General features: G+C 39.3%; 1 protein-coding gene across 1 annotated transcript in view; it reads right to left on the bottom strand.

Moving 5' to 3' along the window:
- Positions 1-649: 649 nt before the first annotated feature.
- PDXK (pyridoxal kinase) overlaps positions 650-27,493 on the bottom strand; it is a 39,176-nt gene continuing 12,332 nt past the window's right edge. The window contains exons 2-11 of the mRNA XM_054291282.1: positions 20,790-20,844; positions 13,900-14,004; positions 10,381-10,464; positions 8,560-8,606; positions 7,612-7,697; positions 6,760-6,805; positions 3,903-4,014; positions 2,848-2,984; positions 2,225-2,291; positions 650-1,480 (exon numbers count right to left, since the gene is read on the bottom strand). Coding sequence (XP_054147257.1) covers positions 1,368-1,480; positions 2,225-2,291; positions 2,848-2,984; positions 3,903-4,014; positions 6,760-6,805; positions 7,612-7,697; positions 8,560-8,606; positions 10,381-10,464; positions 13,900-14,004; positions 20,790-20,844 — 852 coding nt within the window. The 3' untranslated portion in view covers positions 650-1,367. The remainder of the gene's footprint in view (positions 1,481-2,224; positions 2,292-2,847; positions 2,985-3,902; positions 4,015-6,759; positions 6,806-7,611; positions 7,698-8,559; positions 8,607-10,380; positions 10,465-13,899; positions 14,005-20,789; positions 20,845-27,493) is intronic.

Raw genomic sequence — 27,493 nt, 5'->3', positions numbered from 1 at the left:
CTCAAGTAACATAATAATTTTTTCACTTTCAATGCCAAATGAAGGAGAGGAAATCAATCAGAAGTGCAATTTCCATCCCCTTATGTAGTCTGAGACAAGTAAAGCTCCTCAACATGATCTGGATTTAACACCACACTAGATTTTATTCTGGGACAAGCAAGAATGTGGATCCCATACAGAAATCCTACACAAGTGTGAGTGTCCAATACCTGTCAGCAGAGCTGCCCTGCTGCTTTGGGATGTGGCTATGATCCACAGGACACTGAAATGATTAAAAATCCCATTCTGATGCCTTATCAAGCAGAATTGTGCATTAATAATAAAAATAATAATGTATTTCTGTAATCTCTAATTGGTGTTGCTTACAGAGACTTTATGAACAAGTTAATTTTTCTGTTTCACTGCATTTGGTAAACAGGTGTAACTGACCAGATTTACTAAACCAAAAATACTACTTTTGCCACATTGCTTCATTGCTGAGGCTGCCAGCAGTGCTCACTAATGTTAAGGGAAGTGCTCATGTAGTTTTTAAGTACATCCACCCACAATGAATAAACCAAGGCAGCCAACTCCAGGGTAAGAGCTGCTTTCTCTTTTGCCCTTAGTTAAAATCAAACCTGGCCTCAGAGGTTTGATTTTTAGTACCCTTCTAACCGGTGGTACTGAATAAAGGCATGATCTTGTTGATGAAGATGTTTCTGGAGCAGCTTTTGGAGGAAAATCATGTGGGCAACCACAGACATGAGAAATAAGCAGCCAGGACCTGTAACAACTGAAACTGTGCAGCTGTTCATGGACAAGAAACAGGAGCAGAGATCAGCAACATGAATGAACACCTCAAGGTCACTTCAGAGTACTGAACATGCCAAACATCTTCGAAGTCCTCCTACACACAAGCAGAACTGTGTGTGTAGCTTTAACCCTGCTTAGTTTCATAGCAGCTGAGATACTGAATACCAGGGTAGGTAACCAGGTACCTCCAGGAAAAGGGAGCATGGAGCCAGCTCCATTGGCACTAGATGCCATCTTGAAATACATTTTCCAGTCAGTCAAGCATTCCATTAGCAAATTCACATCTACAGTCTTTGGCAAGGCAGGAACATTGCTCTTTTGCCCTGGGTAATCACACAGACTAAGTGAATCTGACAGACATTAGGATACCTGGGAATATGCTTCAATGCACACTAACTGTTCTGGATTTAAAACTGAGCAAGGCCAGCACATATGTTTGAGAGTGGATATCTGCCTATGCTGGGCACTATTTCATGAAAGTCAGGTTTCTGTCACAGATCTAAGGCAAATATTACAATTTACAGGAAAGAAATGAGGACATCGATACATTGTGCGTTATTGGAGACGTGGAGCCTTTATAACACGGTGGCTTTCACTATGATCTCTGGGTTTTCTATGTCCTTTTTGCTTTGGACCATTCTCAGTTCCAGCTGGGCTGAGTTTGGTTTGTTTCCTTCTCCAGCTTGCACTAAAAAGATGACATCAGAATGTCATTAGAAACAGCAGTATTACATTGCAAAGTTACATTGTTCTGTTACCCCACGATTTTCTCTACCTGTCTCCCTTCCCCATTTTCCCTTGCTGCTCCATGCTAAAAGCTTCCAATGTGGAAAATCCAAGTCAGCACTGTGATTTCTTATCACCACTGTTCCACACCTCTCTCCAGGAAAGAAACACAGCTCTGCTGTTAATTAGGAAGTCTCACAGACATGCTCAGAGAACCCACAGATTTCCTTAAGAACTGAAAGACGGGAACTCCAAGGGGAGAGAAGCTGAAAAAAAAAATCACTCCTCACATGGGCCAACACAGCCAAGAAATTGATTAGTTGATTAACCCCTTTCAGGGCTAAACACACACTCAGAGGGACAGTGGGTGAGCTACACTGAAGCAGGAGCTCTTTGGCACACCAAACTCAGCAAACATCTCCTGGAGTTGTGCCAGGTTTGCAGAGCTGAGTCAGGCACAGTCAGCACGACTGCCACCCAGCACAAGCTAAACAGTGACATCTGCAGTCGGCTCTGGTCAAAAATGGCCCTGGAGGACACAGCAGGAACATGCACACAAAACTACCAAGCTCTCATTCTGTAAATCTCTGCCTGCTTCTGCAGTGAGGGGATGCTTTTAGTCATGAAACCCAGAAAGCTCCTTGAATATTTCTTCTGATTCCAATCCAGACAACACAGGAACGAGGTCTGGATGAATTTAATTTACCTTTTGCACTCTTGATGGTCCTTTGCAGAACGTGTTGCATGGCTGACACAGTCTTTTCACATGCCACCTGAAACAACATATTTAGGGTTCAGTAAAACTTCAGCTACCTACTTTAATATTACTTAGTATTAATTAATATTATTTCAAAAACACTGCTATTAAGAGAAAAACATGACTGACAAAACAAACATGATGACAGCTATGCAATGCAGAGTTTGGGATAATTTTTTTCTTACTTAATTATCCCTAAACAGGTATTAGAAATCATACTTGTATCAAGGACTCTGTGTCCTTAAGGGAAAGAAAGATGGATTTGAGAAATTATTTTCACTGTTTATTATGAAGTGAGGATAAAAAATGTAATTGTAAACATGGATGCAGTCTGTCTCTCTAAAAAGAACAACATTTTATTTGGAAAAATTACAAAATCAATCTAACTGAAATATGACAGTTTAATGTCCCTTTTGGCAAAAGGGAAATTCTGTGGCTTCCTCTCTGAGGTGAGGAAAAAAAAGCCAAAACAGAAAACAATATTTAAATAATGTCACAGATCAGAAGTTTTTTAATAAACTCAAGAGAAACAAGGTGCAAACTTGCAGAGAGATGAGTAACTTCTTCCTCACCTTCAAATTGTTTGGGTGCTTGTGTGTCCATGCCAGAAGCATAGCAGCAAACAAGTCTCCTGTTCCCACAAAGACAGCATCCACTTTGGGAGACTCCACTCGAATTCTCTGTGTTATCCTGGTACCATCTGCTTTAGCTGCAACACAGATCCACAGTTAAGTGACAGACCCAGCCACTAATACAACAGCAATCACTAGAATTTAAAAAGAATTTTTTTTTAAAATCATCATCAGATTTGAATGTTTGGAACATAAAGGAGTATTGTAAACTTTGTACCAGCTCTTTTAAAAGAAACAGCCTTCCAAACTTTGGCCAGCTTGGGACAGCATTTACAACTTCTATACTGTATATACTTTATTTGAGAGGGAGGAGGGAGTTACCACCTTCATTTTTCATCCTTCATAACTGTAAGCATCGGGTGGAAACATTGTGTGAACACACTGAATCCTGGTGACAGCACAAAAGGGGACACAGAGAAGAAGCAGGAGGGTATTTTATAACCTTTCAAGGGAGGAACAATCTGCTAACAGGAAGGAGAGAGTGACTTTTCAGGAAAGCATTCAAACATGCCAAGTTCCTGTTTTACATCCTTACTACCAGGGTCAGTACCAGGGGCTGTAAGAGTCCCAAAAAACCTTGCCTAGGACATTCTCCTCCTCCTCTTCTGCCCAGGAGCTGCATGGAGCTCAGGCCTGGTGCAGATATTCCTTGTACAGCCCTGCTGCCCTGAGATACTTACTGAATTTTCCAGATTCATCTCAGACCTGCCTTGCCTCCCTGACTCTGACCTGTGTGCCACCACCCCCCTGTCCTGCTGACCTCATTCAGGTCCCATGGGTGGGGACAGAGTCCTGCCAGGGCTATGATCACACTCAGCTCCTGTCCTCCCTCATGGAGCAGCCCCAGTCTCACACTCCTGATATTTATTACTGCAGGACAAGGGGCTCACTTAGGAATCTGTGCTCCTTCCACGCAGATGGGCCTGATGGAATTCCTTCTTCAAGCACAGACAGGTTAGAAGAGAGCACAGGTAAGGAAGGAGCTCTTCACTTACTTTTTTGGTGGCTTCCCAGAGCAATCAGGTAGTCATTTCCCAGAGGTGCCTGTAGATCTGAGCTTGTGATCACCACAGTCTCTGGTCCCATGGCATGGAGCATATCCATTACCTGTCAGTGTGCAAAAAGGCAGCAGTCAGTGACTGCAATATGTGTGGATTTCACAGTACTGAGGATTTTTAACAAACACCTTATTTTGGCATCGTTTGTAAAGAGAAAAAACACCAGTCTCTATTCAAATAATCCACTTGAATTAGGGGCATTACTTTGAACTAGGGGAATCAAAACATCCACATTTAAATGTACACACTTGTCAAAATATACAAGCATTTCTGTTTGTGTTATCTTTGGATGCTCCTCTGGAAAAATACTCTCTTTCAGCTGTGATCAGAATTTTTGCCTGCATCATGTTTTCAGAACATACTATCAAAAGAACAAGAGAATAAATATACAGACACTTGCACCTCATCTGGCATCTTGAAGCATTTTCTAGAAAGCCAGCAACTCCAGGTCATGAAATCTTATTAAGCTACTACTTTTAGAGTTGACAAAACTTTAAAAACCTAAATCAGAGGCAGAAGTGTGTCTATCTCAATCTTCTTTTCTCATTCTGTTTCAACCCCAAAACTACAGCTGTAAATTATATACCTTTGCAGATGTATTTCCACTCTGTCTGTTCCTCATTAAACTCATTAATACTCCTGACATCACAATTGGTTGTTACAGACAGAAGTGATTTTGATTTCAAAAAAAAAAGAATGACTTCAATAATGAGTTCAGTATAAAACATGGATAAAATATTAATTCTCCCAGAAGAGTTTAACTAAAAACCCTCTCAGGCTAGCTATGACTCATGAGCAGCTGGATGATAAGGATTTATTTCTGCTATTTTTTAATACTTTATTGCTTTTTTTCCTTGTCTAATCCTCCAAGTTTCTTCAGCTGTCAGACCTCTTTGCACAGACATCAGTGGGGTTTTGGAGAAGCAGTAAATCCACCAGCACACACTGACACAATCAGTCTGTGCAGGAATATTAAACTAAATTTCATTTCACAGTCACAATTCACTAGGACCCTAATCTCCACTGTCTCTAGCTGTAGGATTTAGTCCTCTCTACATTAATATTACATCATGCCTAATTTTATGTCATTAGACACTACTGCCATCACAGGCCTTGTTGGGGAAAGGAAAGCAAGCATGAAATCATGGAAATCAATGCCAGAATTCCTGCCACCTTTAAAAGGGACAAATTCCAGCACGAATGATTACTCAGACCCATATATGACATGCAGCTGGAAATACAGACAGATTAAAGTATAATATCCTGCAAACAACTTCTTTAAAAATGTTGCCATTTCTAAGTATTCCATCTCTTTTTTAAAGCCCATCACAAATCAGAGCTATGGCATTAATCAGTCAGAAGACTAATTGGCAAAACTGTTTAGCACAAGCAACTCAGGTTTGCAGCTGAAATATGCAAATTTAAAACTACTGGCTGCCCAGCTAATTATGTTCTTCTCAAGACTGGTTCCACTGGTGAGATGAGAACAGAAGAACTGAGTTGCAGGTTGCTGTTACTGGCATGAAGCACAGCTCATCATTCTCACCCAGCACAGTGGGGTAATGCAGAAATGGGGGCAGAGGAAATTCAGAGATGAGATCTCTGTAGCTGCTTCCTGCTGTGAAGGGATGGTGACCAACCTGTGGTGTTTGACGTTGCTACAGCAAAAAAACAACAAACATTTGGGCTGACAGACCCCCAGCTACTCTCCAGGGTGCAACTGCAGCTGCTGCTTGTTTAAAGATTTTGTGTTCTTTTGAAGTTCAAAACCAAACTGGAGAGAATTACATCAGTCCATTATGAAAGCACTCGAGTAGCCAACAAAACAAAGAGCTCAGTCCTTCTCAAGACATCAATAAAACTGGATTTCTATTTTGTCCTTCACCACCAAGCCCTACAGGTTTTTATTTTCTTCACTTTGTGTGAAAGGGCAAATCATTACACCTCCATGCAATATATTTGCAGGCCATCTATCAGCTCTGTATGGCAACGACAGCAGCTGTCAATGCTGTGGATTTATCTGGGAGAATAAGGAAGAGCTGTCCTCACACTCAGCATTGCTGAATGTGGCCAGCAGAGCTCCAAACAGGTTCCTAATGCCTGGGGTCCCCTGAGGTTTTCACTCCAACCAAATAATATCCACAGAGTGGATTATTATATATAATAATGCACTCTGTGGATATTAATATAATATAATATAATATAATATAATATAATATAATACAATACAATACAATATAATATAATATAATATAATATAATATAATATAATACAATACAATATAATATAATATAATATAATATAATATAACATAACCAACAGAGTGGATCATTATATATAATATATTTTATATAATAATATATTATTATATATATAATTATATATACTTTATTATAATAATATATATTAGTATAATATAGATTATATATTCTTGTATATAATTATTTATATTATATTATTATATGATATTGTATATCTTTTTTTTTTTTTTTTTTTTTTTTTTTTTTTTTTTTGCCATGTATACTGCTGCCACTCCTCCTTCACTGCAGAAAGCAAGTTCAGAGAGATGTACTCACTACCACTGTAATCCCTTTATCTGGAGATCTTTTGGGGAAGTTTCTTTGGAATTCTGACACTGAAACAGGAAATATTTTGTGCCGGAAGTGTACAAGCTTTAATGATAAACACATGGCAAGGACAGAGGCCAAAGTGACTCCAAGGTTAAAGGCAAAGTGCAGCTCTGCAGGCAGGGATGCAGAGAGATGCCACACAGCCCATCATTTGCCCACTCACCTCCAGTGCATCTTTTTCTGTGTAAATCTTTCTGCCTGTGAGTAACCTGAAAACGAAGCAGAAATGTTAAAACAGCAGGAATTCTTCAGGCAGTGAATTTTTGTTTGTCCTTTCAGAGGAGGAAAGCTGGGACTGCACCAAACAGGCCAAACCCATCTGTAGCTCCACGGTCTGCTGGAGCAGACCTCAGTGTTGTACGTGCACAGACACACAGAGCACTCACACCAGTCCCACCCTGCCTCCTCCAGAGGTCCCTGCATCACAAAAATCCCCTCACAAGTGTTTTCTCTCCCTCTCCCATGTAGCTGCTGCCTCCCCTTTAGGGCACAGCCTGTGCTGCACCACCAGAGATTATCTCCTGACCAAAGAGTCACAGCTGTGTAGACAGGACACGAGGAGACATTTAAATTCTTAGCTCCCCTGAGATGCTGCCATGGTGGTAATTCTGAATATATTTTTTTTTGTGTGGGGGAGGGAATTTGAACCAAACTATTTCAGTTCTGTTATTCTGGCACGATTAAAATGTTCATACTAATGGGTAAGGATGGGGAAGGTACTTTTTAAACCTGTCCAAGAAACAGGCCTCTGGTGATAACAAGAAATCTCATCATGAAAATGAGACACTGAAGAAAACGAGAACCTTTTCTTCTCATAACTCCTGTATTTTTAATTGTTGTCAACATTCAGCAATTGAGGTCATCTGAAAAACACCACTTAAAGCTAACAGCTCAACTCAAAACCCAACACATACATACATAAGGCTCTATATTGAGACAAATAAAATTAAGGGGTATCAGTGTTCCCTGCTTTTTTCCACAAGTTATTTGGCTAGAAAAATAAATAAGCACTTACTCAGCTTCAAACTGGTTAGGAGTGATTATATCTGCAACAGGTACAACTTTGTCCCTGTAGACTGGCAGGAGATCCTTGGGCACATACTGGGGAGAAAAAAACAGTGTCAGAAGTTGTCAGAGTGTCTGAGATGTGGGACTGCAGCTCTCCTTCCCTCAACCACCACTCCAGCTGCCACTGAGTGACCTGACAGCTCCAAACTCTGAAACCGCAGTGGCACAGCATCCTCCAGCTGGGGACACTGTCACCATCAGCCCTTTCTTCCCTGGAGGGGATGGGAAGCACCATTTTTAAGCAGACGGACCTAAACTGGCAGCATTAAAAGGAAATGATGTCTGGGTGAGGAACTTTTAAGCTCTCTCTCACCAAGGTGACTCCGCAGCATGAGGAAATAGAGTGTCCCAGCTCACTCATGTCCTTATCCCCAAAACCAAAATGTTTTGTTCAAAAATTTTTTAATTAAAAATGAATTTTTTTTTGTCAGGGTGCAGCCTGGTACTGGCACACGGGATCTTTCTGTCACTGATCCCAGCTCAGATCCCAACAGCTGTCAGATCCCACATGAAATAAATAATCTTCATTTAGGTTCCAGGGCTGTGTCCATTCCCAGGATGACTGACAATGGCAGCCAGGCTACCAGCCAGAACACAGCTCTGGAGAGGTGATGAGAGAACTCCAGAGAGACAGGGATGGGGAGTAGAAGGATATTTTCCTGTGGACAAGGTCTGTTGTCTCAGGAGAGAGCCAGAAACAATCCCAGGGCTGGACAGCTGTCATTCTTCCCAGATACCAATCTCATTCAAAACCAAGAAATTTAAGTACTAACTTACTTGATGCTGGGATCCAAAGCACCTTTTTTTTGTTGTTGTTTAAAAAATACTAAAACTTTATACATCTTTGTATCACAAACATTCACTACACAGAAAATCCAAGCAGAAGAATACTCACCATAGAGCCTTCTCCATTCCACTTGTCACCCATCACTGGATCACACACTGGAAAAAAATGTAGGTTTAGAAAGAGGGTACAGTTACAAAGATCCTGGGAGGAGGGAGAAATTTTGGGAGGTAACAGTGGTGGCTACAGAAGAGCACTGAGCATCTCAAAGCTTACACACTCTCACAGCTCTTGCAGCACACTGAAATTTGTATCTGGTGGCTGCCAATTTTGAAAGAGTAGGTCATGTGTCTTAAAAAGTTGTCTGGAATGGAGGGGAGAAACATGGGAGAAGCTAACAGCTCTGAAAAGAGTCCTATTTTTACTTCAGTGTGAAAAAATATATTCCAAAATATATTTTATATATATTTTATAAAATATATTTGGTACACACCAAAATGCTCTGTGTGTATTAGATAAAGAAACTATTATAATGAAACAAGAAGACAATTCATGCCAAAGTACTTGGTGTAATGATATTTAACACATGTTTGGCACAGGTTCTGGATCACCAGCAGTACTAACAACACACTCCAAGAGTCCTCAGTGAGCATGGAAACAGCCTAGCACGGCTCTTCAAAAAGAAACATTGTTCATTGTATTAACAGATCTTTAAGCAAGATCAAAAAGAAGCACAAATCCAAAGATATCAAATCAATGTCAGTATTTCAGGAAGCTTCTATGAGTAAAAAGAGGGCAATTTGTTTTACATTTTAAAAATATTTTCTTTCTGTTAGAATCTATTTATTAAGCACACAGGATCTCAGAAGCCTCGTTGTGCTCTCACCACCTGACCACTTCCTTCCTGCTCTGCACAGTGAGATGTCTCTTTCTGTTCATATTCCAAAAGACTCTTTAGCTTTCACACAAGGCTATGAAGAATTTGACAATCCAATTGTGTAAATAAAGGCTAAAAAGCAACAAGACCCAGTCAAGATTTCTCTGCTGTATTTTGCTAATTAAGACCTATGCTTTGTTAATTTTAAGTCAGTTATCACTGCTCAGTACAACACCCTGCAAACCCTGCCAATCATTCTAGATGATTCCTGGCCATACTGTTTACAGAGCCTGAAGATGACAGCTCAAACCATCATTCCCAGCTTTTTATCCCACTAAATCCTCACTGATTTTGCCCTATCAGCTGAAATTCAAGCCTATGCTGGTTATTCCTGAAACACTCAGGAAAGGAAGGAAGGGAAGAGAAGAAATCTTTTCTCCCAGGTTGAAGCCTGATGTGACATTTTAGTGACAACAGCTGCTGGAGCCTCCTGCTCCCTGGATAATCCTAGGGAATATTAGAAAGCAGCAGAGCTAAAAAAGCCCTGGAGTTCAAGGTAAATCATGGAACTTATGAGGACAGAAAGCAGGACATTTCTGGGATGTGACAAGGAGCCATGGCAGGGTGACATGGGAGAGCCTGTCCTGCTCTGGCTGACTTGAGAATCAAGGAGAGGCTTCATCTGCCAGCCCACACAGCCTCTGAACTGTGTTCTGTACTGAACTGTGGCTCTTCTGAACTCTGAACAGCCTCTGTATCAGCACCAGCTGGATGGGAATTTTATTTTTTCCTGGATACAGACAACCAGTCCTCAAGGCACACTCTCCTTTGGATGCATGATGCAAGAACCACACTGAAAGGCAGCAAATAGAGAGATAAAACCCAACTCCTTGACCACCTAAAGCTGAAATGAAACATCACTGGAGGCCCAGCTGGCTCCAGATAGATCAGAAGTGTTTTGTAACATCAGAACACTGTTTCCATCCATCCTAAAATGTGAAAATGATGAGCATACTCAATGAGGGAGCAGGAAGGATTAAAATGCACATCCTTACCATACACGAGGTTGGAATTCTGTTGCTTCAACTCCTGGACAATATCCACCACCATTGCCAGAAATGATGTGTCTCTTGTATACCCTTTTAGAAAAAGAAAAAAAAAAGACACCTTTGAAGTCCAATTTCTTGAACACTTTTGCTGTTTTTAGTTGTGGATAGGAATGCTGCATACTTCTATTCTTTGGATAAATGCATTTTTAGAACAAAGGCATTTATTTCAGTAGTTGACTCAGGAATAAAAGGTTGGAATACAAATTCAGACAGTGCTTGCACAACTACAAGTATAACCTTAAAAATCCATTTACTGAGGATGTTGTATAGGAAAGGCTCATATAACTTCACAATGCTTGAACATATATGAACAAAGGTCAAGCTAGAAGGAAAGAACATTCCCTTTAATAAAAACAATATTTTGATCAGTATTCTTTTTCATGCAGAAAACAGAAATTTTTTAAAATTCCATATACTTTTCTCAAATTCTGTCTTGAGGCAATTTTTTATTATTAATAGTGTTCCTGCTGATTGAGTCCAACACATTATTGCAATAGAGATTTAACCTTGATAATTTTAGAGCAATCTCCAAAACACCAATAAAGTTCCTATTTTTCAGGCTTAGCAGTGAAATAAGCTGGAAATAAGTTTTACTGTATTTCAAGGCTCCAATCACAATGCTAGCACCAAAATATTCTTATTTAATCACTAGTTTTTAAATGTTATAGATGTTCCTTAATTGATATATTTATGTATTAACTTTACTAACAACATTTATGAGTTATCTATTTGATTTTAATTTATTGTAGTTCATTTCTTGGGGATGGGGATGGGGCTGGCCAGGGCCATAAGCTGGACTCAATATTTGTGGGTCCCTTCCAGCTCAGCATATTTTGTGATTCTCTGATTTAATACTATTATTTTTAGCAGGGCAGCATCTTTCAATGTCCTTGGAAATGTCCATTCTAATAAAATATTTTAAACTACATTAAAAAAGTAGATTTTGGAGATTTTTTTTTTAACTTGAAAAATTGATCAATTCTTGGGTGCTGCAGAGAAATGGAAAAGATTCTTTGCCAAAATTCTGGATTCTATCCATGAAATGCTGACAATCAGTCAAAAGAGTCAAGCAAAGATTTTTTTAAAAATAACCTGTCATGGCAGACTGGCTGGAAAATAATACTGAGTTGAAGAATAATAATAATACTGAGTAAATAATAATACTGAAAACAATACTGTACATCACTGACAGAGGTGTTGAAAACAGTTACACTGAACTGCAATTTATCGCTTCCCTTGAGTGTCTTACTGCAAATGAAACAAATCCAAGAAGATCTACAAATAGCTAACAGTCACAAAAAGTCCATGGAGTGTTACTTTGTATAATTGGCCTAAAGATAATAACTTTAATCTCAGCTGAGATATCTATAATCATCAGACAATTAACAGTCAAACCCCACCTGCTGATAAATTGCTTTTCAGTGTTTAAATAATCATATTTCAGTGTTTAAATAATCATATCCAGCTTGTTTGAGATACAAAGTAGTTGTACAATATAGTGAATGTCTGTTTGAAGAGAAAAATCTGACTTTTGGTCATGAATGGAAAAAAAATGGGTTTTAATTTCAGCCACAGTGCAGCTGAAGACTAAAACACAAGAAGTGTTATTAGATGTTCAGAAATTACTGCTCTTTCTACTCATGCCTTCTTTTTGTTCATACTGAAAATGGCTGCAGCAAAAGAGATTTTAAAACAAACTTGAACAACACACAAAAAATCCTATTTTACAAGACTTTTATTAATAAAGAATCTCTTTTTCTCCCAAATTCCTTTTTGCTGAAGATTTCTATTTTCCTTCTACCATTTTTAATCTCTTAAATCCATTTTGCCAGTGATAAGAAATGAGTAGAGGTCTCTTCCAAGAGTTGGAAGTGAAATAAAAAAGGAACATTTCTGCTAAAAGAATACTCAAATATTATTTATAAATTTGCACACTCACATCTCCTGAAAATTCCTACAATACAGTGTGCTTTTCCTGGAAATATTTTCTGTGTGAGTTCCTTCCAGGAAAGAAAGGGTGTTTATCTATTTCTCACAGCAAACAGCCCATTAATGCAAAAATTAATTTCTTAACCTTAGTTCAATCTATTTGCTATTCAGTCTCCCTTATTTTGGATATATTCCTTGAAAAACCCCTGGCAGTAACTCTTTGGACATGCCTCACCCAGAATGACTTTGCAGTTATAACCCATGCACTTAAAATTTCCAGTTTTCCCTGTGTATAAAGAACTTTCCTACAGGTGGAAGCCATGAAATCAATCAAAGCTGGTTATGTATTTCTGCTTACCTTTAAAAAGTCCCTGTTCACTGCTGTAAGAAATTGAAAATACTATCCAAACCAGATGCACAGCTCTTACTGAGGTGAAATCTGATCAGTAACCTACTTTTGAGAAGCAGGAATTGGGTGAGAAGAAATTTTTATTAAAAACTTCTTGTGGAATCTGTCCTTTCTATGAAGTATTCTAAACAAGTTCTCTTTGCCTGTATTTATAAACACTTAGTTGTAAGCACAGGAAAACACTGTAGAACTGTAGTCACTCAGATGACCTACACACTAACTGTCACAGACATCTTTTCATGAAAAATCCTTTCCTTAGCATTTTTCCACCTGAGAAGTTGAGAGGCCTCAGGAACAAAATGTAAACAATGATTATCCGCTGCTGTGGAATGCAACAAATGGATCTGTGATTGGTCTCATGTGGTTGTTTGTAATTAGTGGCCAATCACAGTCAGCTGGCTTGGACACAGGGCCCGAGCCACAAACCTTTGTTATCATTCTTTTAGATTCTATTCTTAGCTTAGCTAGCCTTCTGATGAAACCTTTTCTTCTGTTCTTTTAGTATAGTTTTAATATAATATATATCATAAAATAATAAATCAGCCTTCTGAAACATGGAGTCAGATACTCGTCTCTTCCCTCAGCATAAGATCCCTGTGAACACGGTCACACAGTAACAAGAGCAAAAAATCAAGATATATGACAGCCAAAGCAAAGACCCAATTCTACTCATACTTTGCTCACTGTCCAAAGCACTAAGCCTTAAAGATCAAATAAAAAAAAAATCAAGGATAGAAAAAAAATCAAGAGAACTGTTTATAAAATCACACGGCAGTACCACAGAGTGCTAGCACTGCAGACTTAGAAGAAAGGGTTAAACTCATGTCTTCCTAATAAATTTAAAAATAATACTCTGACATTCCTGATGCATTGTTCCAAAAGAGGCACTCCCAAAATATTAAGTGAGCCTGTACATGCCTGGCCTGTACAAGTCTGTAAATGATACCAGCGGATCAATTTACCTGCCCAGTTACAACCTCCCAGGTGAACAGCACTGAGCCAGTTCAGATTATAATATACAGCTGAAATTTTAATTGCTTGGCTTGCAACAAGGAGGGATATGTGTTTTACATTTCTTCAGCCCTGTTTACACCTGCTGGGAGCTGCAGGGAACAAGTTCTCCTTACCTGTGAGCACATAATCGTAGCGGTTGACCTTGTTCAGCTTCAGCCCTTCGTAGAGTTCATGCAGCTCATCTGAATTCAGCACCTGACCCTTCCAGTGGGCATAGCCTGCAAAGAAAACACCAGGGCAGCTCTCAAGAGATGGATCTTCTGCTTCAGATCACACAGATGATACACGTGGAGGGACCACACAGCCAGTATCAGCACAGGAAGGATTTTCACCTCCCCTCCTGTGAAATGCTGGTGCTGAGTGAAAGCTGCTGTCAGCAGAACAGGATGTGTGCTCAACTTCTCCTCAGCATCTCTGCCTCCCAAAGGAGCTGGAGTGACTACACTGCCGTCTGAGAGTGTCTATTTAACAGAAAATCAAGCTGAGCACACACAAGCTCCTGCAAGGTTTCCCATGGAGCTTTTGCAAGTTGTCCCTTTTCTGAGTGGAGGAGGAAAAACATATGTTTTAGATTTCACTGGAGGAGGGTGTCAGTATAACCTATTTTTGTTATCTTATACTATATATAAAAAAAAGGAAATATTGACAGTTAGATGACAATCTTAATAGGCTTATAGATCTGTCTGGACAGAGGCCTGCACCCATCAGATAAAGCATCCACTGGGACCTGCATGTCACAAACAGAGTGATCACAGCAGAACACTGCCATGGGTGGTCTTTAAATGTACAGGGCCACCTGACAGACTTTCTTCAAAAAATAGCACAGATTCAGTGCTGAGGATCCTGGAGATGGAGGAAAGGAGTAGCAGAAAGGCACTACAAACAGATAAATAATATCCATATACTCCATATATCCTTGAATGATCTCTAAGAATTGCAAGCAAATATGCTCAGCTGAGAGAAGCAGATGGAAGGTGGAAGTTACTTGGGATAAACTCAACTGATTCCAGCAAACAGTGGACCAAGGTCCATGGCAGCCAATTCCAAGGAAAATAAAGAATATCTCCCTTTACAGAATCTAAACATTTGTTGAAAAATGTAAATGCACCTTGCACCTTGTCAGCAAAGCCTGCCCATCTACGTGCACCAATCACTCCTCTGTATGTAAGAATGGGGCTTCCAACAGGATATTGGATGAGACATCCACATTTTAACTCTTTCAATCTCCATAAATTCATATTTTGTCAAAAGGCTTACCTTTTTATTAACTGGAATTAGGAAAAGTGAAAGGTTAAGTGAGATATCCTCTCCCATACCTCCCCTGTGTAAAGACAATAGTATTTTGTTTAACTTCTGCTCTTGCAGTTAGAAAATTCTGTGATGAAAACTGTTGGCTTTGATTATCACTCTAAACTGACTTATTAGAGTGACTGCCAAAAGGTGTCTAGAGGCTGGGATAAGCACATTTTTCAGATTTCCTTCTTGTGAGTGCAAACAGACCCACGGTATGGTGAGCAGATGGATCATTTTGCTCCCCTCAGCTCACAAAGGCCAAGCCTCTAAAACACAACTTGCTGCCAGCTGGCTGGGGGCCTGACTCACATCAGCCACCCAGGAAAATGCTGCTCACAAAGTCCCTGTGAAGAAAGGGACAAAGTAAGGGATTTCTGTTCTGAAGAACCCCTGAGTGCATGCAAATCCAGGGTTTGGTTTATTTAACACAAATTCAGATATTTGTTCTGTCACATCTGCAGCATCACACAGAAATAATCTGTCCTCTCCTCTCCCCCAGCCTCTGTAGCACTGAAAATCCATTAAAGGGACACAACAGAGTGGGGCATTCACATTCTCTGAACATGCCCAGGGTTTTTTCTCCTGGGAAGCTGAAAGGCAGCGATCGGCCTCGCAGAAAAAGGAAAACAATTCTTATCTCATTTGGTTCTCCTGTGTTGTGCTCATGTGGAATGTGTTTGGAGATTGTTTACCCACAGGTGATTGTTTCATTGGATTCTGCTGTGAGTTGTTTTCAGTCTTTGGCCAACTGGGGCCAAGCTGTGTCAGGACTCTCAAAAGAGTCATGAGTTTTCGTTATTATCTTTCTAGCATTCAGTATTTTTTCTGTATTCTTTAGTATAGTATAGTATTAATATAATATAGTATAATAAAGTAATAAATTAGCTTTCTGAGAACATGGAGTCAGATGCATCATTCTCTCCCCTCATCAGGTTGCCCACATTTACAACAACAGAGTTCTTCCATTGGGGCCACCAAGGAAACTGGGGGCACTTTTCACCCAGAATCAAGGCAAAAAATGCTGGTATTTATCTTACACATGGCCATAAAAATAACTATGACAGATGGCCCAGGCAACCTGGATACTTTCAGGAGCTTTCCTTACAAAGACCCTGTTAATTCACTGCTTAACCAAAAGTTCAGCTTCCCATGTCAAGCTGTCTTAAATGGTCAGTGCACAGGGTTCATGTTACACTGATCCTCCACTGAGGGAGAGAAATAAATACAAAAACTCAACTTTAGGCAGCAGCCCAGCTCATCTCTGGAGCTGGTGTCACCCACATGGGGCAGGGACATTGTCTGAGCTCTGCAGCAATGACTTCCACAGGTAACTTGAGGATCTTTTTAATTATCTGGTAATGTGTAATACAACCTGAAGTCTAACTACACAACAGCCAGAGTTAAAAACAAAGCCCTAGGGAAGCTCTCAGGGAAGCCCCAGCTATCGAGACATTAAAAATAAAAGGGAATGACTTCACTGGAGCTGCAGAGAACTGTGATGTCACTAGGAACTGAATTATGTTCACCAAACTAAATCAAAACTGGCAGCAAGATGAGAACACCCCTACGTCCTTTCCCCAGGGTAATTTCATGTAATGTGACAAACAGAAGGGGCAAATCTCATGACCCTGCATTTATCCTACTTTCCTGGCAGAATGTAACACTAAAAAGCAGAAAGACTGAAGAAAAAGCCAGTTACTCATGTTCAAAAAGGTTTTCATGAACTGGAGGATAGGGTCCCAGAAAGAGGGACTGTCTTGAAAGGGGAAAGGCAGAAAGGAAGAAAGCTGAGTCTTCATTGTTTTGGGTACAAAACCACCAAACAATTCCCCTCATTGCTGGTCTGAGAGAGCAGAGAGAACACTGCAAATCATGACACAACTCTTCAAAACCCCACTTGGCTCAGACTCCATTCGTCTCCCACGTCTGTAATAATTTTAAACACACAGATGAACATAAACACCTCAATAACCTTACACCCCTTCTGCCTGGGTTATTATTTTTTATTGCAATTACATCCTATCTATTTGCTTTTAGCAGATAAGGCAATGACAAACAAGTAAGATACAACACCTCATGTCACTAAAATGATGAACATATTCATCAGTTTCCAAGGAAATGTCCTGGTTCATTGGACATTGGTGTGAAAAATAAATAAAGTAGCAAAAACCACAACCAAGAGAGGCAGCTAAAACTTCCCCCAAGATGAATTTACATACTTGCCTTCCTCTGGTTTTTTTTTTTTCCCTTTTGGAGTGTGTTTATAATCCTCTTAATTACTTTCAAAAATAAGGAAGGAAGAAAGAAAATGAAATTACCAGGCATATCAGAAGGGAAAAAAAAACCCCAACTGACCAACACAGCAAGAGAAAAACAAGCTACCATTTTAGTATAGCAAAGCATGTAAGATTCCTTTGTTTTCCAACCCAGAACATTCTGTTCTGAGGTTTGAGTTCTTCCTGTGGTGCTCCCTGCAAAACTATTCCAAGTGGCTCCAGTAACAAAGAATTTCACATGGGAAAAAGGAAGAAAGTTGTAGTGTTTAAGATGGACAGGGAATCTGGGCCCAGCTGTGTCACAAAATTCACACTGCACACTCCAGCAGACAACCTGCTCTGAGCACTTGACTCATCTGCAGCCACCAGGAGGCCTCCAACAAAAGCAGAAATGAAGAACCAAATTCCCCAGTGGATTTTTTATGGCTGGTCACAGGGTGGGAGTAAAATGTTATCAGTGTCAGGCACAAGTGGAGATCTTTTCTTTCTGCCCTGCACACACAAGGGTGAATGAATCACCTGGGTGGGCAGACTGTGCACAATCACATCAAGATATAATTGTAATTTCTCATGTCTTAGACCCACCAGCCAACCCAGCCACCTACTGCACACCCACTAAATGGAAGTCAAACGTGCTCAAGAATAAAAGGAAAAGTAACAAAAAAAACCCAGGCTGTTTGTTCCAGAGCTGTTTCAAAGGTAGGATTTGGATGGCAGAGTAAGCACATTATTGCTTAAAATTAACCTACCAGTGAGAAACAGAACTGGAAATCACTGCAGAATTAAAAAGGCACCCCAAAAAATATCAATTATACAATTAAAAATAAATCCAGGTTTTTATTTTTGCACATCATATGAGGTGATGCTTCTGCAAAGGGTTTATTAATATAGCATAAAGAGAACAATCTTAATAGGCTGCATGACAGCTTTTTTTATTTGTATGTGCAGCATGATGCCACTCAAGTGTGAGTCACTCTAATCACTGAAGTTCCTCACGAAGCAACATGACAAACTCTTCTCCCAGGGGCACTGATTCAAAGCCCATTTTCCAAATTTCAGGATTATCAGAGACTAAAGAAAGCTGCAATTTCTGAGCAGGAGTCAGCAGAAAGAGGCCTGTGGTATCTTATTAATTTGTAGACAGGGCAAAAAAAGAGCAATAATGATTCACCAAAGGCTGTTAGTCATAAATTCTCTCTGCATTTTATTTGCTGCTAATTCCAAATTTAAAAACAGGGGAAGAAGGAAAGAAAGGATACCGTGTCCAAACCCCACACATTCTTCCACCTGTGCTCCTCTGGCATTCTTCCAGAAACTAAAGTTCACAGCCAGATTTTGAAGGAGGAATTTGTCCTCCACCTTTGATGATGATGACAGAAATTGTTCTTGTAAAATTTTGTTTTTATAGGAAAACCAATTCACCCATTGACCCTGCACACAATTCCTGTGTATTGCAGGACAGTGCCAGACACAAGCTCTAATTCCCAAAATCATGAGGTCGTGTGGCAAACTTTGGGATTTTTTTAACAGATTCAGTAAACAAAACAAAGAAAAAAAATACAGAAATCCCTCCCACCCCTCCCCCCCAAAAAACCAAAAAAATCCCCACCCCCAAAAAAACCCCTCCCCCCCAAAACCACAAAAAAACAACCAACTAAACAAAAAAACCCCACACAAAACAAAACCAAACCTGAGTCCTAAACACCAGGAGTCGTTCCAGTATTTTAAAGACTTGTGATATTTGAGATATTTTTGGGGTTTTGGGTTTGGGATGCTCATTAGGGTCTTCATGTGGGAGGAGGAACCACAAATTTAATGTTCCTTCCACTGTCTGCCAAACCTTGAATGTAACACTGGAAACCTCTCCTTGGTTGTGATATCATTAAAAACAAATTTAAAATCTTCTTTTTTGTTTTAAGAACCTGGTCACCCTACTGATAATGTAATTTTCCCATCTTGAGACACATTCACTTTATGGTCTATAAAACTTCTATTAAGCTCTTGCAGTGCCCTATAAAGCTGATTTAATCTTGAAACAGAAAGCCAACAAACAACACGTGCTCATGCATTTCAAGCACTGAATAATTTGACATGAAAAAATTGCTTAATTTCTGGAAGATTACAACAGTTTCACCCAGCTATTGAAATTAAACAACAGAAAACCCCAAACTCCAAAACTAAATAAATTCTTTAAATAAACAGAAGTCAAACCTAAGTATCTTTGAAAAACACAAGATAACCTTTGTACTGTGCCAAAGGGTACAAGCAAAATAAGCAGATTTTTACCTAAGCCAGGAAAGGCCTCATTCCCTTGTTTAATTATTACCTTTTTTGGTTTTTTGTTATTACTCTTCCTCAACAAGCAGAGATAGCTTTAAAGCCAGCTTTGAAACATTAATTTTTTCTACCCAAGGTGACACTAAATTCCCTGCATGATAGTCATCTTAGAACCTTCTGAAAGCTGCATGAACAGTCTGATCTCTGTCTCAAAATTAGTACTTTATTAATAGAGCTGCACCTGTAGAGATACTAAAAAAGTACCTCAACTTTTGCCTTCTTTTTAATTTGCCAGAAACAACTTTTGCCCTTTTCCAAGATGTTAAAGCCAGAATTTGCTCCCAGATTATTTTCTGAAGACACCTATAGATTTTCTCTATCTAGAGTAGCTCTCCTCTCAAACTTGCCACCACCAAGAGAGCACATGAGTCTCCAGTGATCCAAAAATAGCAAATCACTTGGAGCTCCTTTATGGGTGAAAGGTTTTGCTAAAATAAACATAAACTTCAGCTTTCTTTTAAAAAATCAAGTCCTCTAGCACTGTCAGTATTAGGAAGTCTGAATATATTAGGTGAGTGCATTGCATTCAGGCTTAGAGCTTAAATAAAAATACACCCAAAGGTATTAAGGCCTTTCTTCTCACCAAAATGAGATTTTTGGGATACTTGGTAGTACCTGAATGGGCACATAGTGAGGAAACATTGCATCTACCTCTGTATTTTTCTGATGTTTGATTTGATAATGTGACTGTGACTTTCGTAGAGCCATAATTCAGAGAAAACCATTTTGAAGACTCCTTTGTTCACATGCCTGCTGTGTAAATGTATTTGTGTTATTTCACTATCTGACTTAATTAGATCACTGCCTAACAAAAGAAACTCACCCTCTGAAGGGCAGAAATGGACATTACCACATCCATCCTACTCCCATCTTCAGGCTTCTGAGAGATTTGAATGAAAACATCAAAATTACATTTCCATCCTCTATCATGAAAATGTGAGTGAAAACACAAAACCAATATCCTCTTTAACTGGTTTGTGACTCCAAAAGAGTTTTATATCTTTACATAAGGCCAATGTCCTTCCACTGCCATGGGATGAGGTGAGCCCCATGCTGAGTGAGTTCAGGGACACTGGAGTACATCTGTAAAATTTTACCTGTGTGGTTTGAAAACTGGACAGAGTTCACCGTGTCAACTTCAAATCCCAAAACCTGTAACAGAACACAGGAATATTTCTTTTACTAACACAACTTTGTTAATACATTGCCCACATCACAAAAAAAGAGAACTCCTTGCTGTCCCATGCATACTTAAAAATCTTGGGAGCTGAGTCAACAAACATGCAACATAAACAAAGAGCACAGTGCTGTACTACAGCAACAAACAGGGATCAAAAATGCCACTGGCAACAGCACCAGAAAATCATAGCTCAGGATGCTCAGGCTGGAGTTCATCTGGGGATAAGGCCAGAGAGGCTCCTCCAGCAGCAAGCACTGAAACCTTGAAGAAAGCCTTGGCTGGCATTTCTTGGCAAGAAAAGAAGTACAAGGTACTAAATTAATGCACAATATGGAGGCATGATGCTGTTGGCATTCCAGAAAACCAATTTTTCTAAAAGGAGGACAGAGGGATCTTAAAAGGGATCAATACTACAAGCCATACTAGGATGTCACAACCAGTTCCTTTAAAGCTAAAAGAGAATAGAAAGAAGTCACAGAGAATTAATTTGTGGTATGATTAGGCAATACAAGGGAGAAACAAACACAGAATAAAAAAAGCCTACAGCATGCTCTGAAAGCCACCTGCTACATTGCATTACCAGCAATCCAAATACTGAAATACCCAATAATTTCCTAGTGCAATCAACAAATATTCTTGTGGCCCAAAAATATATAAATAATATGAAAATAAGAGCATCCAATCAGTAGAAAACTAATGAGGATTTTTTAACCTGACAATACCTGTTTAATACAGACAGGCACTGCTAGTCAAGCCATTTTTAGACATTTTCATGTGTCACGCAAGGAATTCTAATGCAAAAGTGACATTAACAGTCTGACAGCCGAGTCTTTGTTTCCTCATCCAGCTTGCTCTGAGTAAGAAATCTCCTCAAAAGAAGTGCTGCTATGTATGGCTCAGTGAGTCACACTGGAGATAACAGCAATGATGCACCACTGTGCATGATCCTCTTTCAGGCAATTTGCTGCGAGGGGGGAGTGAGCAAACAAAGCTTTTCCAGTCACGTTTTCTAGGCAGGCTCACTCCTCTCCCTTTTCTGTCGTGAAGGCAACTCCTCACAGATTAAAACCCTTTTGGGTGCCTGGTGCCAGACATCAGGCTTCCTCTGTGCCTGTACCTTCCCTGGGATAAACCTTCATTCCAATACCTGGCTACAAGGTGAAGCTACGTGCTGTGACATGTTGTTCATTTCTACTCCTCTGCTGTCTCACAGCTCACATCCACACAGGTCTTCTTAGAATAAATCTCTTATTTCAATAGTTAATAAAGGTTTCTGTTCCTTTTTCACCAGAAAGCAAAGAAATTTTGGATTAGTGGTACACAGAATGGTGGATTACCTCAACATAACCAGGTTCAAATTAAGCTCAGCATCTATGCTCCCCACAGGTTCTTGTTTCACCTTGGTGGATTTTATTTTAAAGCCCCAGGAACTGAACAGCTGGGAACTGACAACACTGTTATGACCTTAACCTTGATGTCTGGACATGCTCTTCAAACAAATAAAAGGAAACATGGCCTCTAACCAGATTATCATCCCATAATCAACTCCCCTCCCTGTAATGAACAGACCTAAGTTGTTACTTCCTAAAGTATCTTGGCAATAACTGTGAATTAATTTTCTCTGCAGTATTCAGATCACATCTCTCCAGCTACTTAAACCCTAAGACTACAGAACACTCTTACAGTGATTTACTGACTAATCAGGATTTCACTCAGTGCTTTAGGGAAGGAGAGCAGGCACAGCTGCTGCAGGCAGGGCAGTTCTACAACACTCAGATGTCCCGGATGATGGCCACCAAAATGAGCAGTCCTTCTTTTGTGTCCTCCCCAGCACCAGTTATCATCTGATTTCCCAGCCAGGTTTTCCACAGGATTAGGGATTTTTGGTTTGTTTTGGCCAGCTAATCTACTTCAACCAAAAGATGGAAAAGTACAAGGAGGCCACGTCTCTTGGAGATAGGTGTCAGGTTAGCTTGGCTGTACACTTGGTAAAACATTAAATAAAATGCTTTGGAGAGCGGATGAAAAGCCACAGACAGCTCAAGTTCTGCAAGGGACCTTGATATCCTCGCTTTTCTCATCAGTCCAAAAGAGGCTAAAAAAAACCTTTCAAGGTCTCAATAAAAGTTACTTACTGGTATTAATCTACTCTGTCACAGTTTCCAGTTTCCTCCAAAGTTTTGTTTTTAATAAACATGTATGACTGAAATCTAACACACCTAATTCTGAATCCCGATTCAACTCTTAAAATAACTCACAGTTACTCCAAAGCATTTCCTTTTATAAAGGTGCTTGCTAAGGCCTAGGCCTAGCATTAGTAGTAGAATAGTCAAAAAGAATGCTGAAGCCACGTTAAGTTGTGTTTGTTTTCAAGGCAAACTGCATTTAAATGTCCCATAGAATTTAGTCACGAGAAGATAACCTGAAAACAGGACTGAGGTGATAAAAGCAGCTTTTCACAGCAATCACCTCTTCTAGGACTAGAGAAAAAAACTGTGCCTTTATTTTGGTTTGCATAATTCATTTTAACAACTTGATAGTTTCTAGTGGATAAAGAAATGCTGTTTTCTCCCTTTTAATTGTTATTTAATTTCTTTTATTTGTTGTTTCCAACGAATAATTAAAAACCAGTGTTAGTGACTGTCATCCTTCACACCTGAAGGACATCAGAGACAGTTTCTGATGCTCTGAATGATGAACACTTTCCTTGCTTACAAAGGGAATTTTGTTCCAAAAATATCTTGTTAATCCTTTTTAATACATACTCACACTTTTAATTCCTTGTGCAAACCAAACTAAAAGCACTGGTTTTGACAGGTTTTTTAATTAATTAAAAATTTCTGCTTAAACCAGAGGTTAAATAAATATTAAGTGGAAGTTAACTAATTAGAAATACATTATTTTTGTATGTACAGACCTTGAAAACTGAGATCAGAGCAAATGAATTGAATGAGACAAATCATACTAAAAAAAGAGTCAATCTATCATATTTGCACACAGAAGTAGCAACTATGACCTGAAAATATGTATTTAGTAGGATATGATAATTTTCATACTGTAATAAACCAGTAAGAAGCAACCTTTTCTTCAGATAACCACCAGAAAGTAAAAATTCAAAACAGAACTAAACTCAATATATAAAATTTCTTGCTTGTGTACACACACATGTGTTCCTTGTGCCTCTGTGTAAATAAACGGAAGGACTCACCCCACTCGGAGTTTGCCTGTGGCAGAACAAGTCCTGTTTGATCACACACATCCCCTGACCTGCATGATCTGCTCTCCCAGAGCTCTCCAGGAGAGAACAATTCCAAATTTCCACACTCTGCTGTCACCCTGTGTAAGTATCAATTGTTCACAGAACAGGAAACCTTGGGCAAATCCAAACCCAGTGTGTGGGTAAGGATGATAAGTGTTTTTCCAAGGAAAAAGATGGATGAGTCCATCCTAAATCTCTCAGCCAGCAGTTTAAGCATGTGTCAAATGTTGTTCTTCTTAAGACCCAAACCATACTTGCCTGGATCACATCACACAGTGATATTTGCAATTGAAATCTTAAAGGAAAATGGGCAAATTCAATGTATTTTTCAAGTATCTTCAAATAAAAGAGGCAGAACTGTTATACTTCTAAAATTAAATCACAAAACATTAAAACTGGAGGAGTTCTGTGCTTGGAAGGTTTGGCTGGCAGATCTGAGTGACACATTTCAGAAAAATATTTGCAAGACTAAATCCAAGTACACACAGCAGAGCAGAACCCATGAGAAGAAACAACCAGCACAAAGCACATTATGCATGACATCAAATTCAGCTGAGTTCTCATCACAGGTAACTGAAGGGAAGGAACAAATCTCATCCAGTTCTTCCCTAAGTGCTTTCCCAGCCTTGCAAAGAGAAACTGGGACCAGGGCAGAGCTGTGGTCTAGAGAACTACCCAAATAAAAATAGCAAATATTCAAGGGAAAAATCAACACACAAGATAGGAAGAGACTTCAAAATACATGGAGAACCTCTAAAGGTGTTGGCTCTTTTGGAAATGAGGATAGACAGCCTAGTTTTCTTAAAAGCACAGAAGTAATTTGAACTTATATCCAGCCATTATGCTCTAAACAAAAAGCCAAGAAATGGGTCTCCCTCAGGATTAAAATTTTCCAAGAGATAGCAGTTGTTTCTCTAGTGGAGCAACCTAAAGGCCCAGACAGACAGAAAATGTCTTGAATTGGGTAAATTACATAAACAGCTGGATCTCAGCTTTGGTTCACTCTAATCATGCAACCCTTTGGACTTTGCCACTGTGCTAATTACAGCTTTGTTTAAAATTTACAGTTTCTCTTCCCATTCCTTCCAGAAAACATTTCAACCACATAAACACTGAAATGTGTTACTTCATCACCACAACAAACCATTGCCTAAGACTATTAGAAATCAAATATTACAAACATACAGTCCAGAGGAGAGCCTCAGATGTTATGCAAAAGGGAGGCTGAAAAACAGGAAGAAAACCATTTCACAATATGGAAAATTGTGAGTGTAGCAACAGAGAAATGAGCAGGAAGATTTTAAAGCAAATGCAACATCTGAAATTCAGCTTTAATGACTGCCAACCTTTATGTTTATATCTGTGTAATCTACATTATGTACCAATGGCCTGGAGACAAATAAAGGTACTCACTTCTACCTCCTAATCCTATTTGGGATCTGATTATTAACACCACTTGAGTCAGAAAACTGTTAACTTCAAAGATTAGCTCTGCCTCAGAGTAAATATTAATATAACTTCTCATTTAATAATTTTATTTACTCTGAGAAATGTGAAAAGCTGTTACTGAACTGCTTCTCTTTAAATTTGTACTGCAGCTTTACTATGCTCCTGCAGGGGAAAAAGGCGTATTTCCAATGTCACACACTCTGTGCTACTCAGGAAATTCTCCTTTTTTCATTGTTTATATGCAGTTTGGGGAGGAAAAAAGTATTATTTTTTTTTAAGAGAGAAATATATCTCCTAAGTGTGTGAGAAAAACTATCACTTGAATTACAGGAACATCTGAACTGAAGTTTTAGTGATTTTCAGGATACTAAACATTAGAAAAAACACAACAAAAATATTTCCCAATTTCCAGTGTATTATATGTACATATTCAGAGAAAGGGGGCTTAGAGGGGGGTGACATGCTCTGGGAGTTGCTGTCATTGGAGGTTTCCAAGACCCAAGGGGGAAAAACCCCTGAGCAGCCTGGGCTGAATTTAGGGCTGCCCAAGCTTTGAGCCAGAGATCCCTGAGGTCCCTTCCAGCCTGGGCCACTCCTCATCAGTGACACAATTACCTACAAAAACCTCAGTTTTATCCATTGTACAGCTCCATGTGTAAAAATCACACAAAATACCACCACCAACTCCCCAACCTAAAGTTCTGGCTCTAAGGATAAAGCCCAGGGGTACTCTGTGTTTACACTATTAACTATGCCAGCTTTGACAGTAAAAATAATACATCCTTTGCTGTTAAATGACCAGTGGACCAATTTAACTAGAATGCTTTAGTTTGCACTTAATTTAAACAACCTTAGAGAACAATGACCTAGTTCTGCAAGAATGAAATTCAATTAAAACCACCTCTCTGCTCTGCAACATGACTGGTATATATTGCCCTCTTAGGGCACTTGCTTTGTGCCTCCAGTGGTGTTTCATTTTCAGGTTTGAAATTAAAACCATGAAGCAGTAATGCAGCTCAAGTTAGAGGAAAAATCTGGAATGAGGAAAAGGCAGAGGGGAAAAAAACCCCAGAACACTGTAAGAAAAGTAAAAAAGCCAAAGTTTGTTTAAAACCACCCTGTGTAGACCTTCATACATGTTTCTTCCATAGCATTTATGTTCCTGATACATGGTCACAGTTTGCTATCTACATTTCATGGAATGAAGGCAAGACCTCAATCCAAAATCTCCAGGTCCTTCAAAGTTCTTGATTTTGGAAAACAGTAGCTCTACCATGCCAGAACACACCCAAACCAATTTTCTCATACGAGTCCCCAAACAAAACAGTCTGTAAACCACAAATCCAGGGAAAGTGTCATTAGCTGAAGTTGTAAACCAAGCTCAGCCAGTCATTCATGCAAATTCTTCTATTGTGAACACAAGGCATCTTGGGTTTTTTATTATCTGAGCTACAAATGTGCCACAGGTAAAAATCTCACAACTCTAAAAGATGAGTTTATCTCTAAGGGAAACACAGTTTGACAGGAAAAGGGCACAGAAAAATGGTTAAAAGGTAAGAAGGAATAAGGTTCTGCTGATCAGGAGAAGAGAACTTTTGAGACTCCACTGCTGAAAGGAGGATTTGACTTTCATGCATCCAGTTGTCCCCAAAATAAATGGAGTCTTGTATTATAACACTTAAATTCCTTAAATTTTAACACTTAAATTCCTTGCACCTCAACTCCTCTGCTTTGCAGCACGACACTGTTTTTGCAAATAAAACTTTTATGGAAAAAATAAAACTTTGCAAAACTTTTGCAAAGTAAACTTTGCAAACTTTTTACTTTGCAAGTAAAGCTTTTATGGACTTTTCTTCTAATTAATATTCAAATGATGAAACATCCAAGCCAGGCATGTCCCACCCTTTGTGCCA

Source organism: Melozone crissalis, unplaced genomic scaffold (genome assembly GCF_028551555.1).
Source record: "Melozone crissalis strain CALT ecotype California unplaced genomic scaffold, PUWL_Pcris_2 ptg000090l_1, whole genome shotgun sequence".
Classification (NCBI taxonomy): Eukaryota; Metazoa; Chordata; class Aves; order Passeriformes; family Passerellidae; genus Melozone; species Melozone crissalis.
This window is presented reverse-complemented; position numbering and strand designations above follow the sequence as displayed.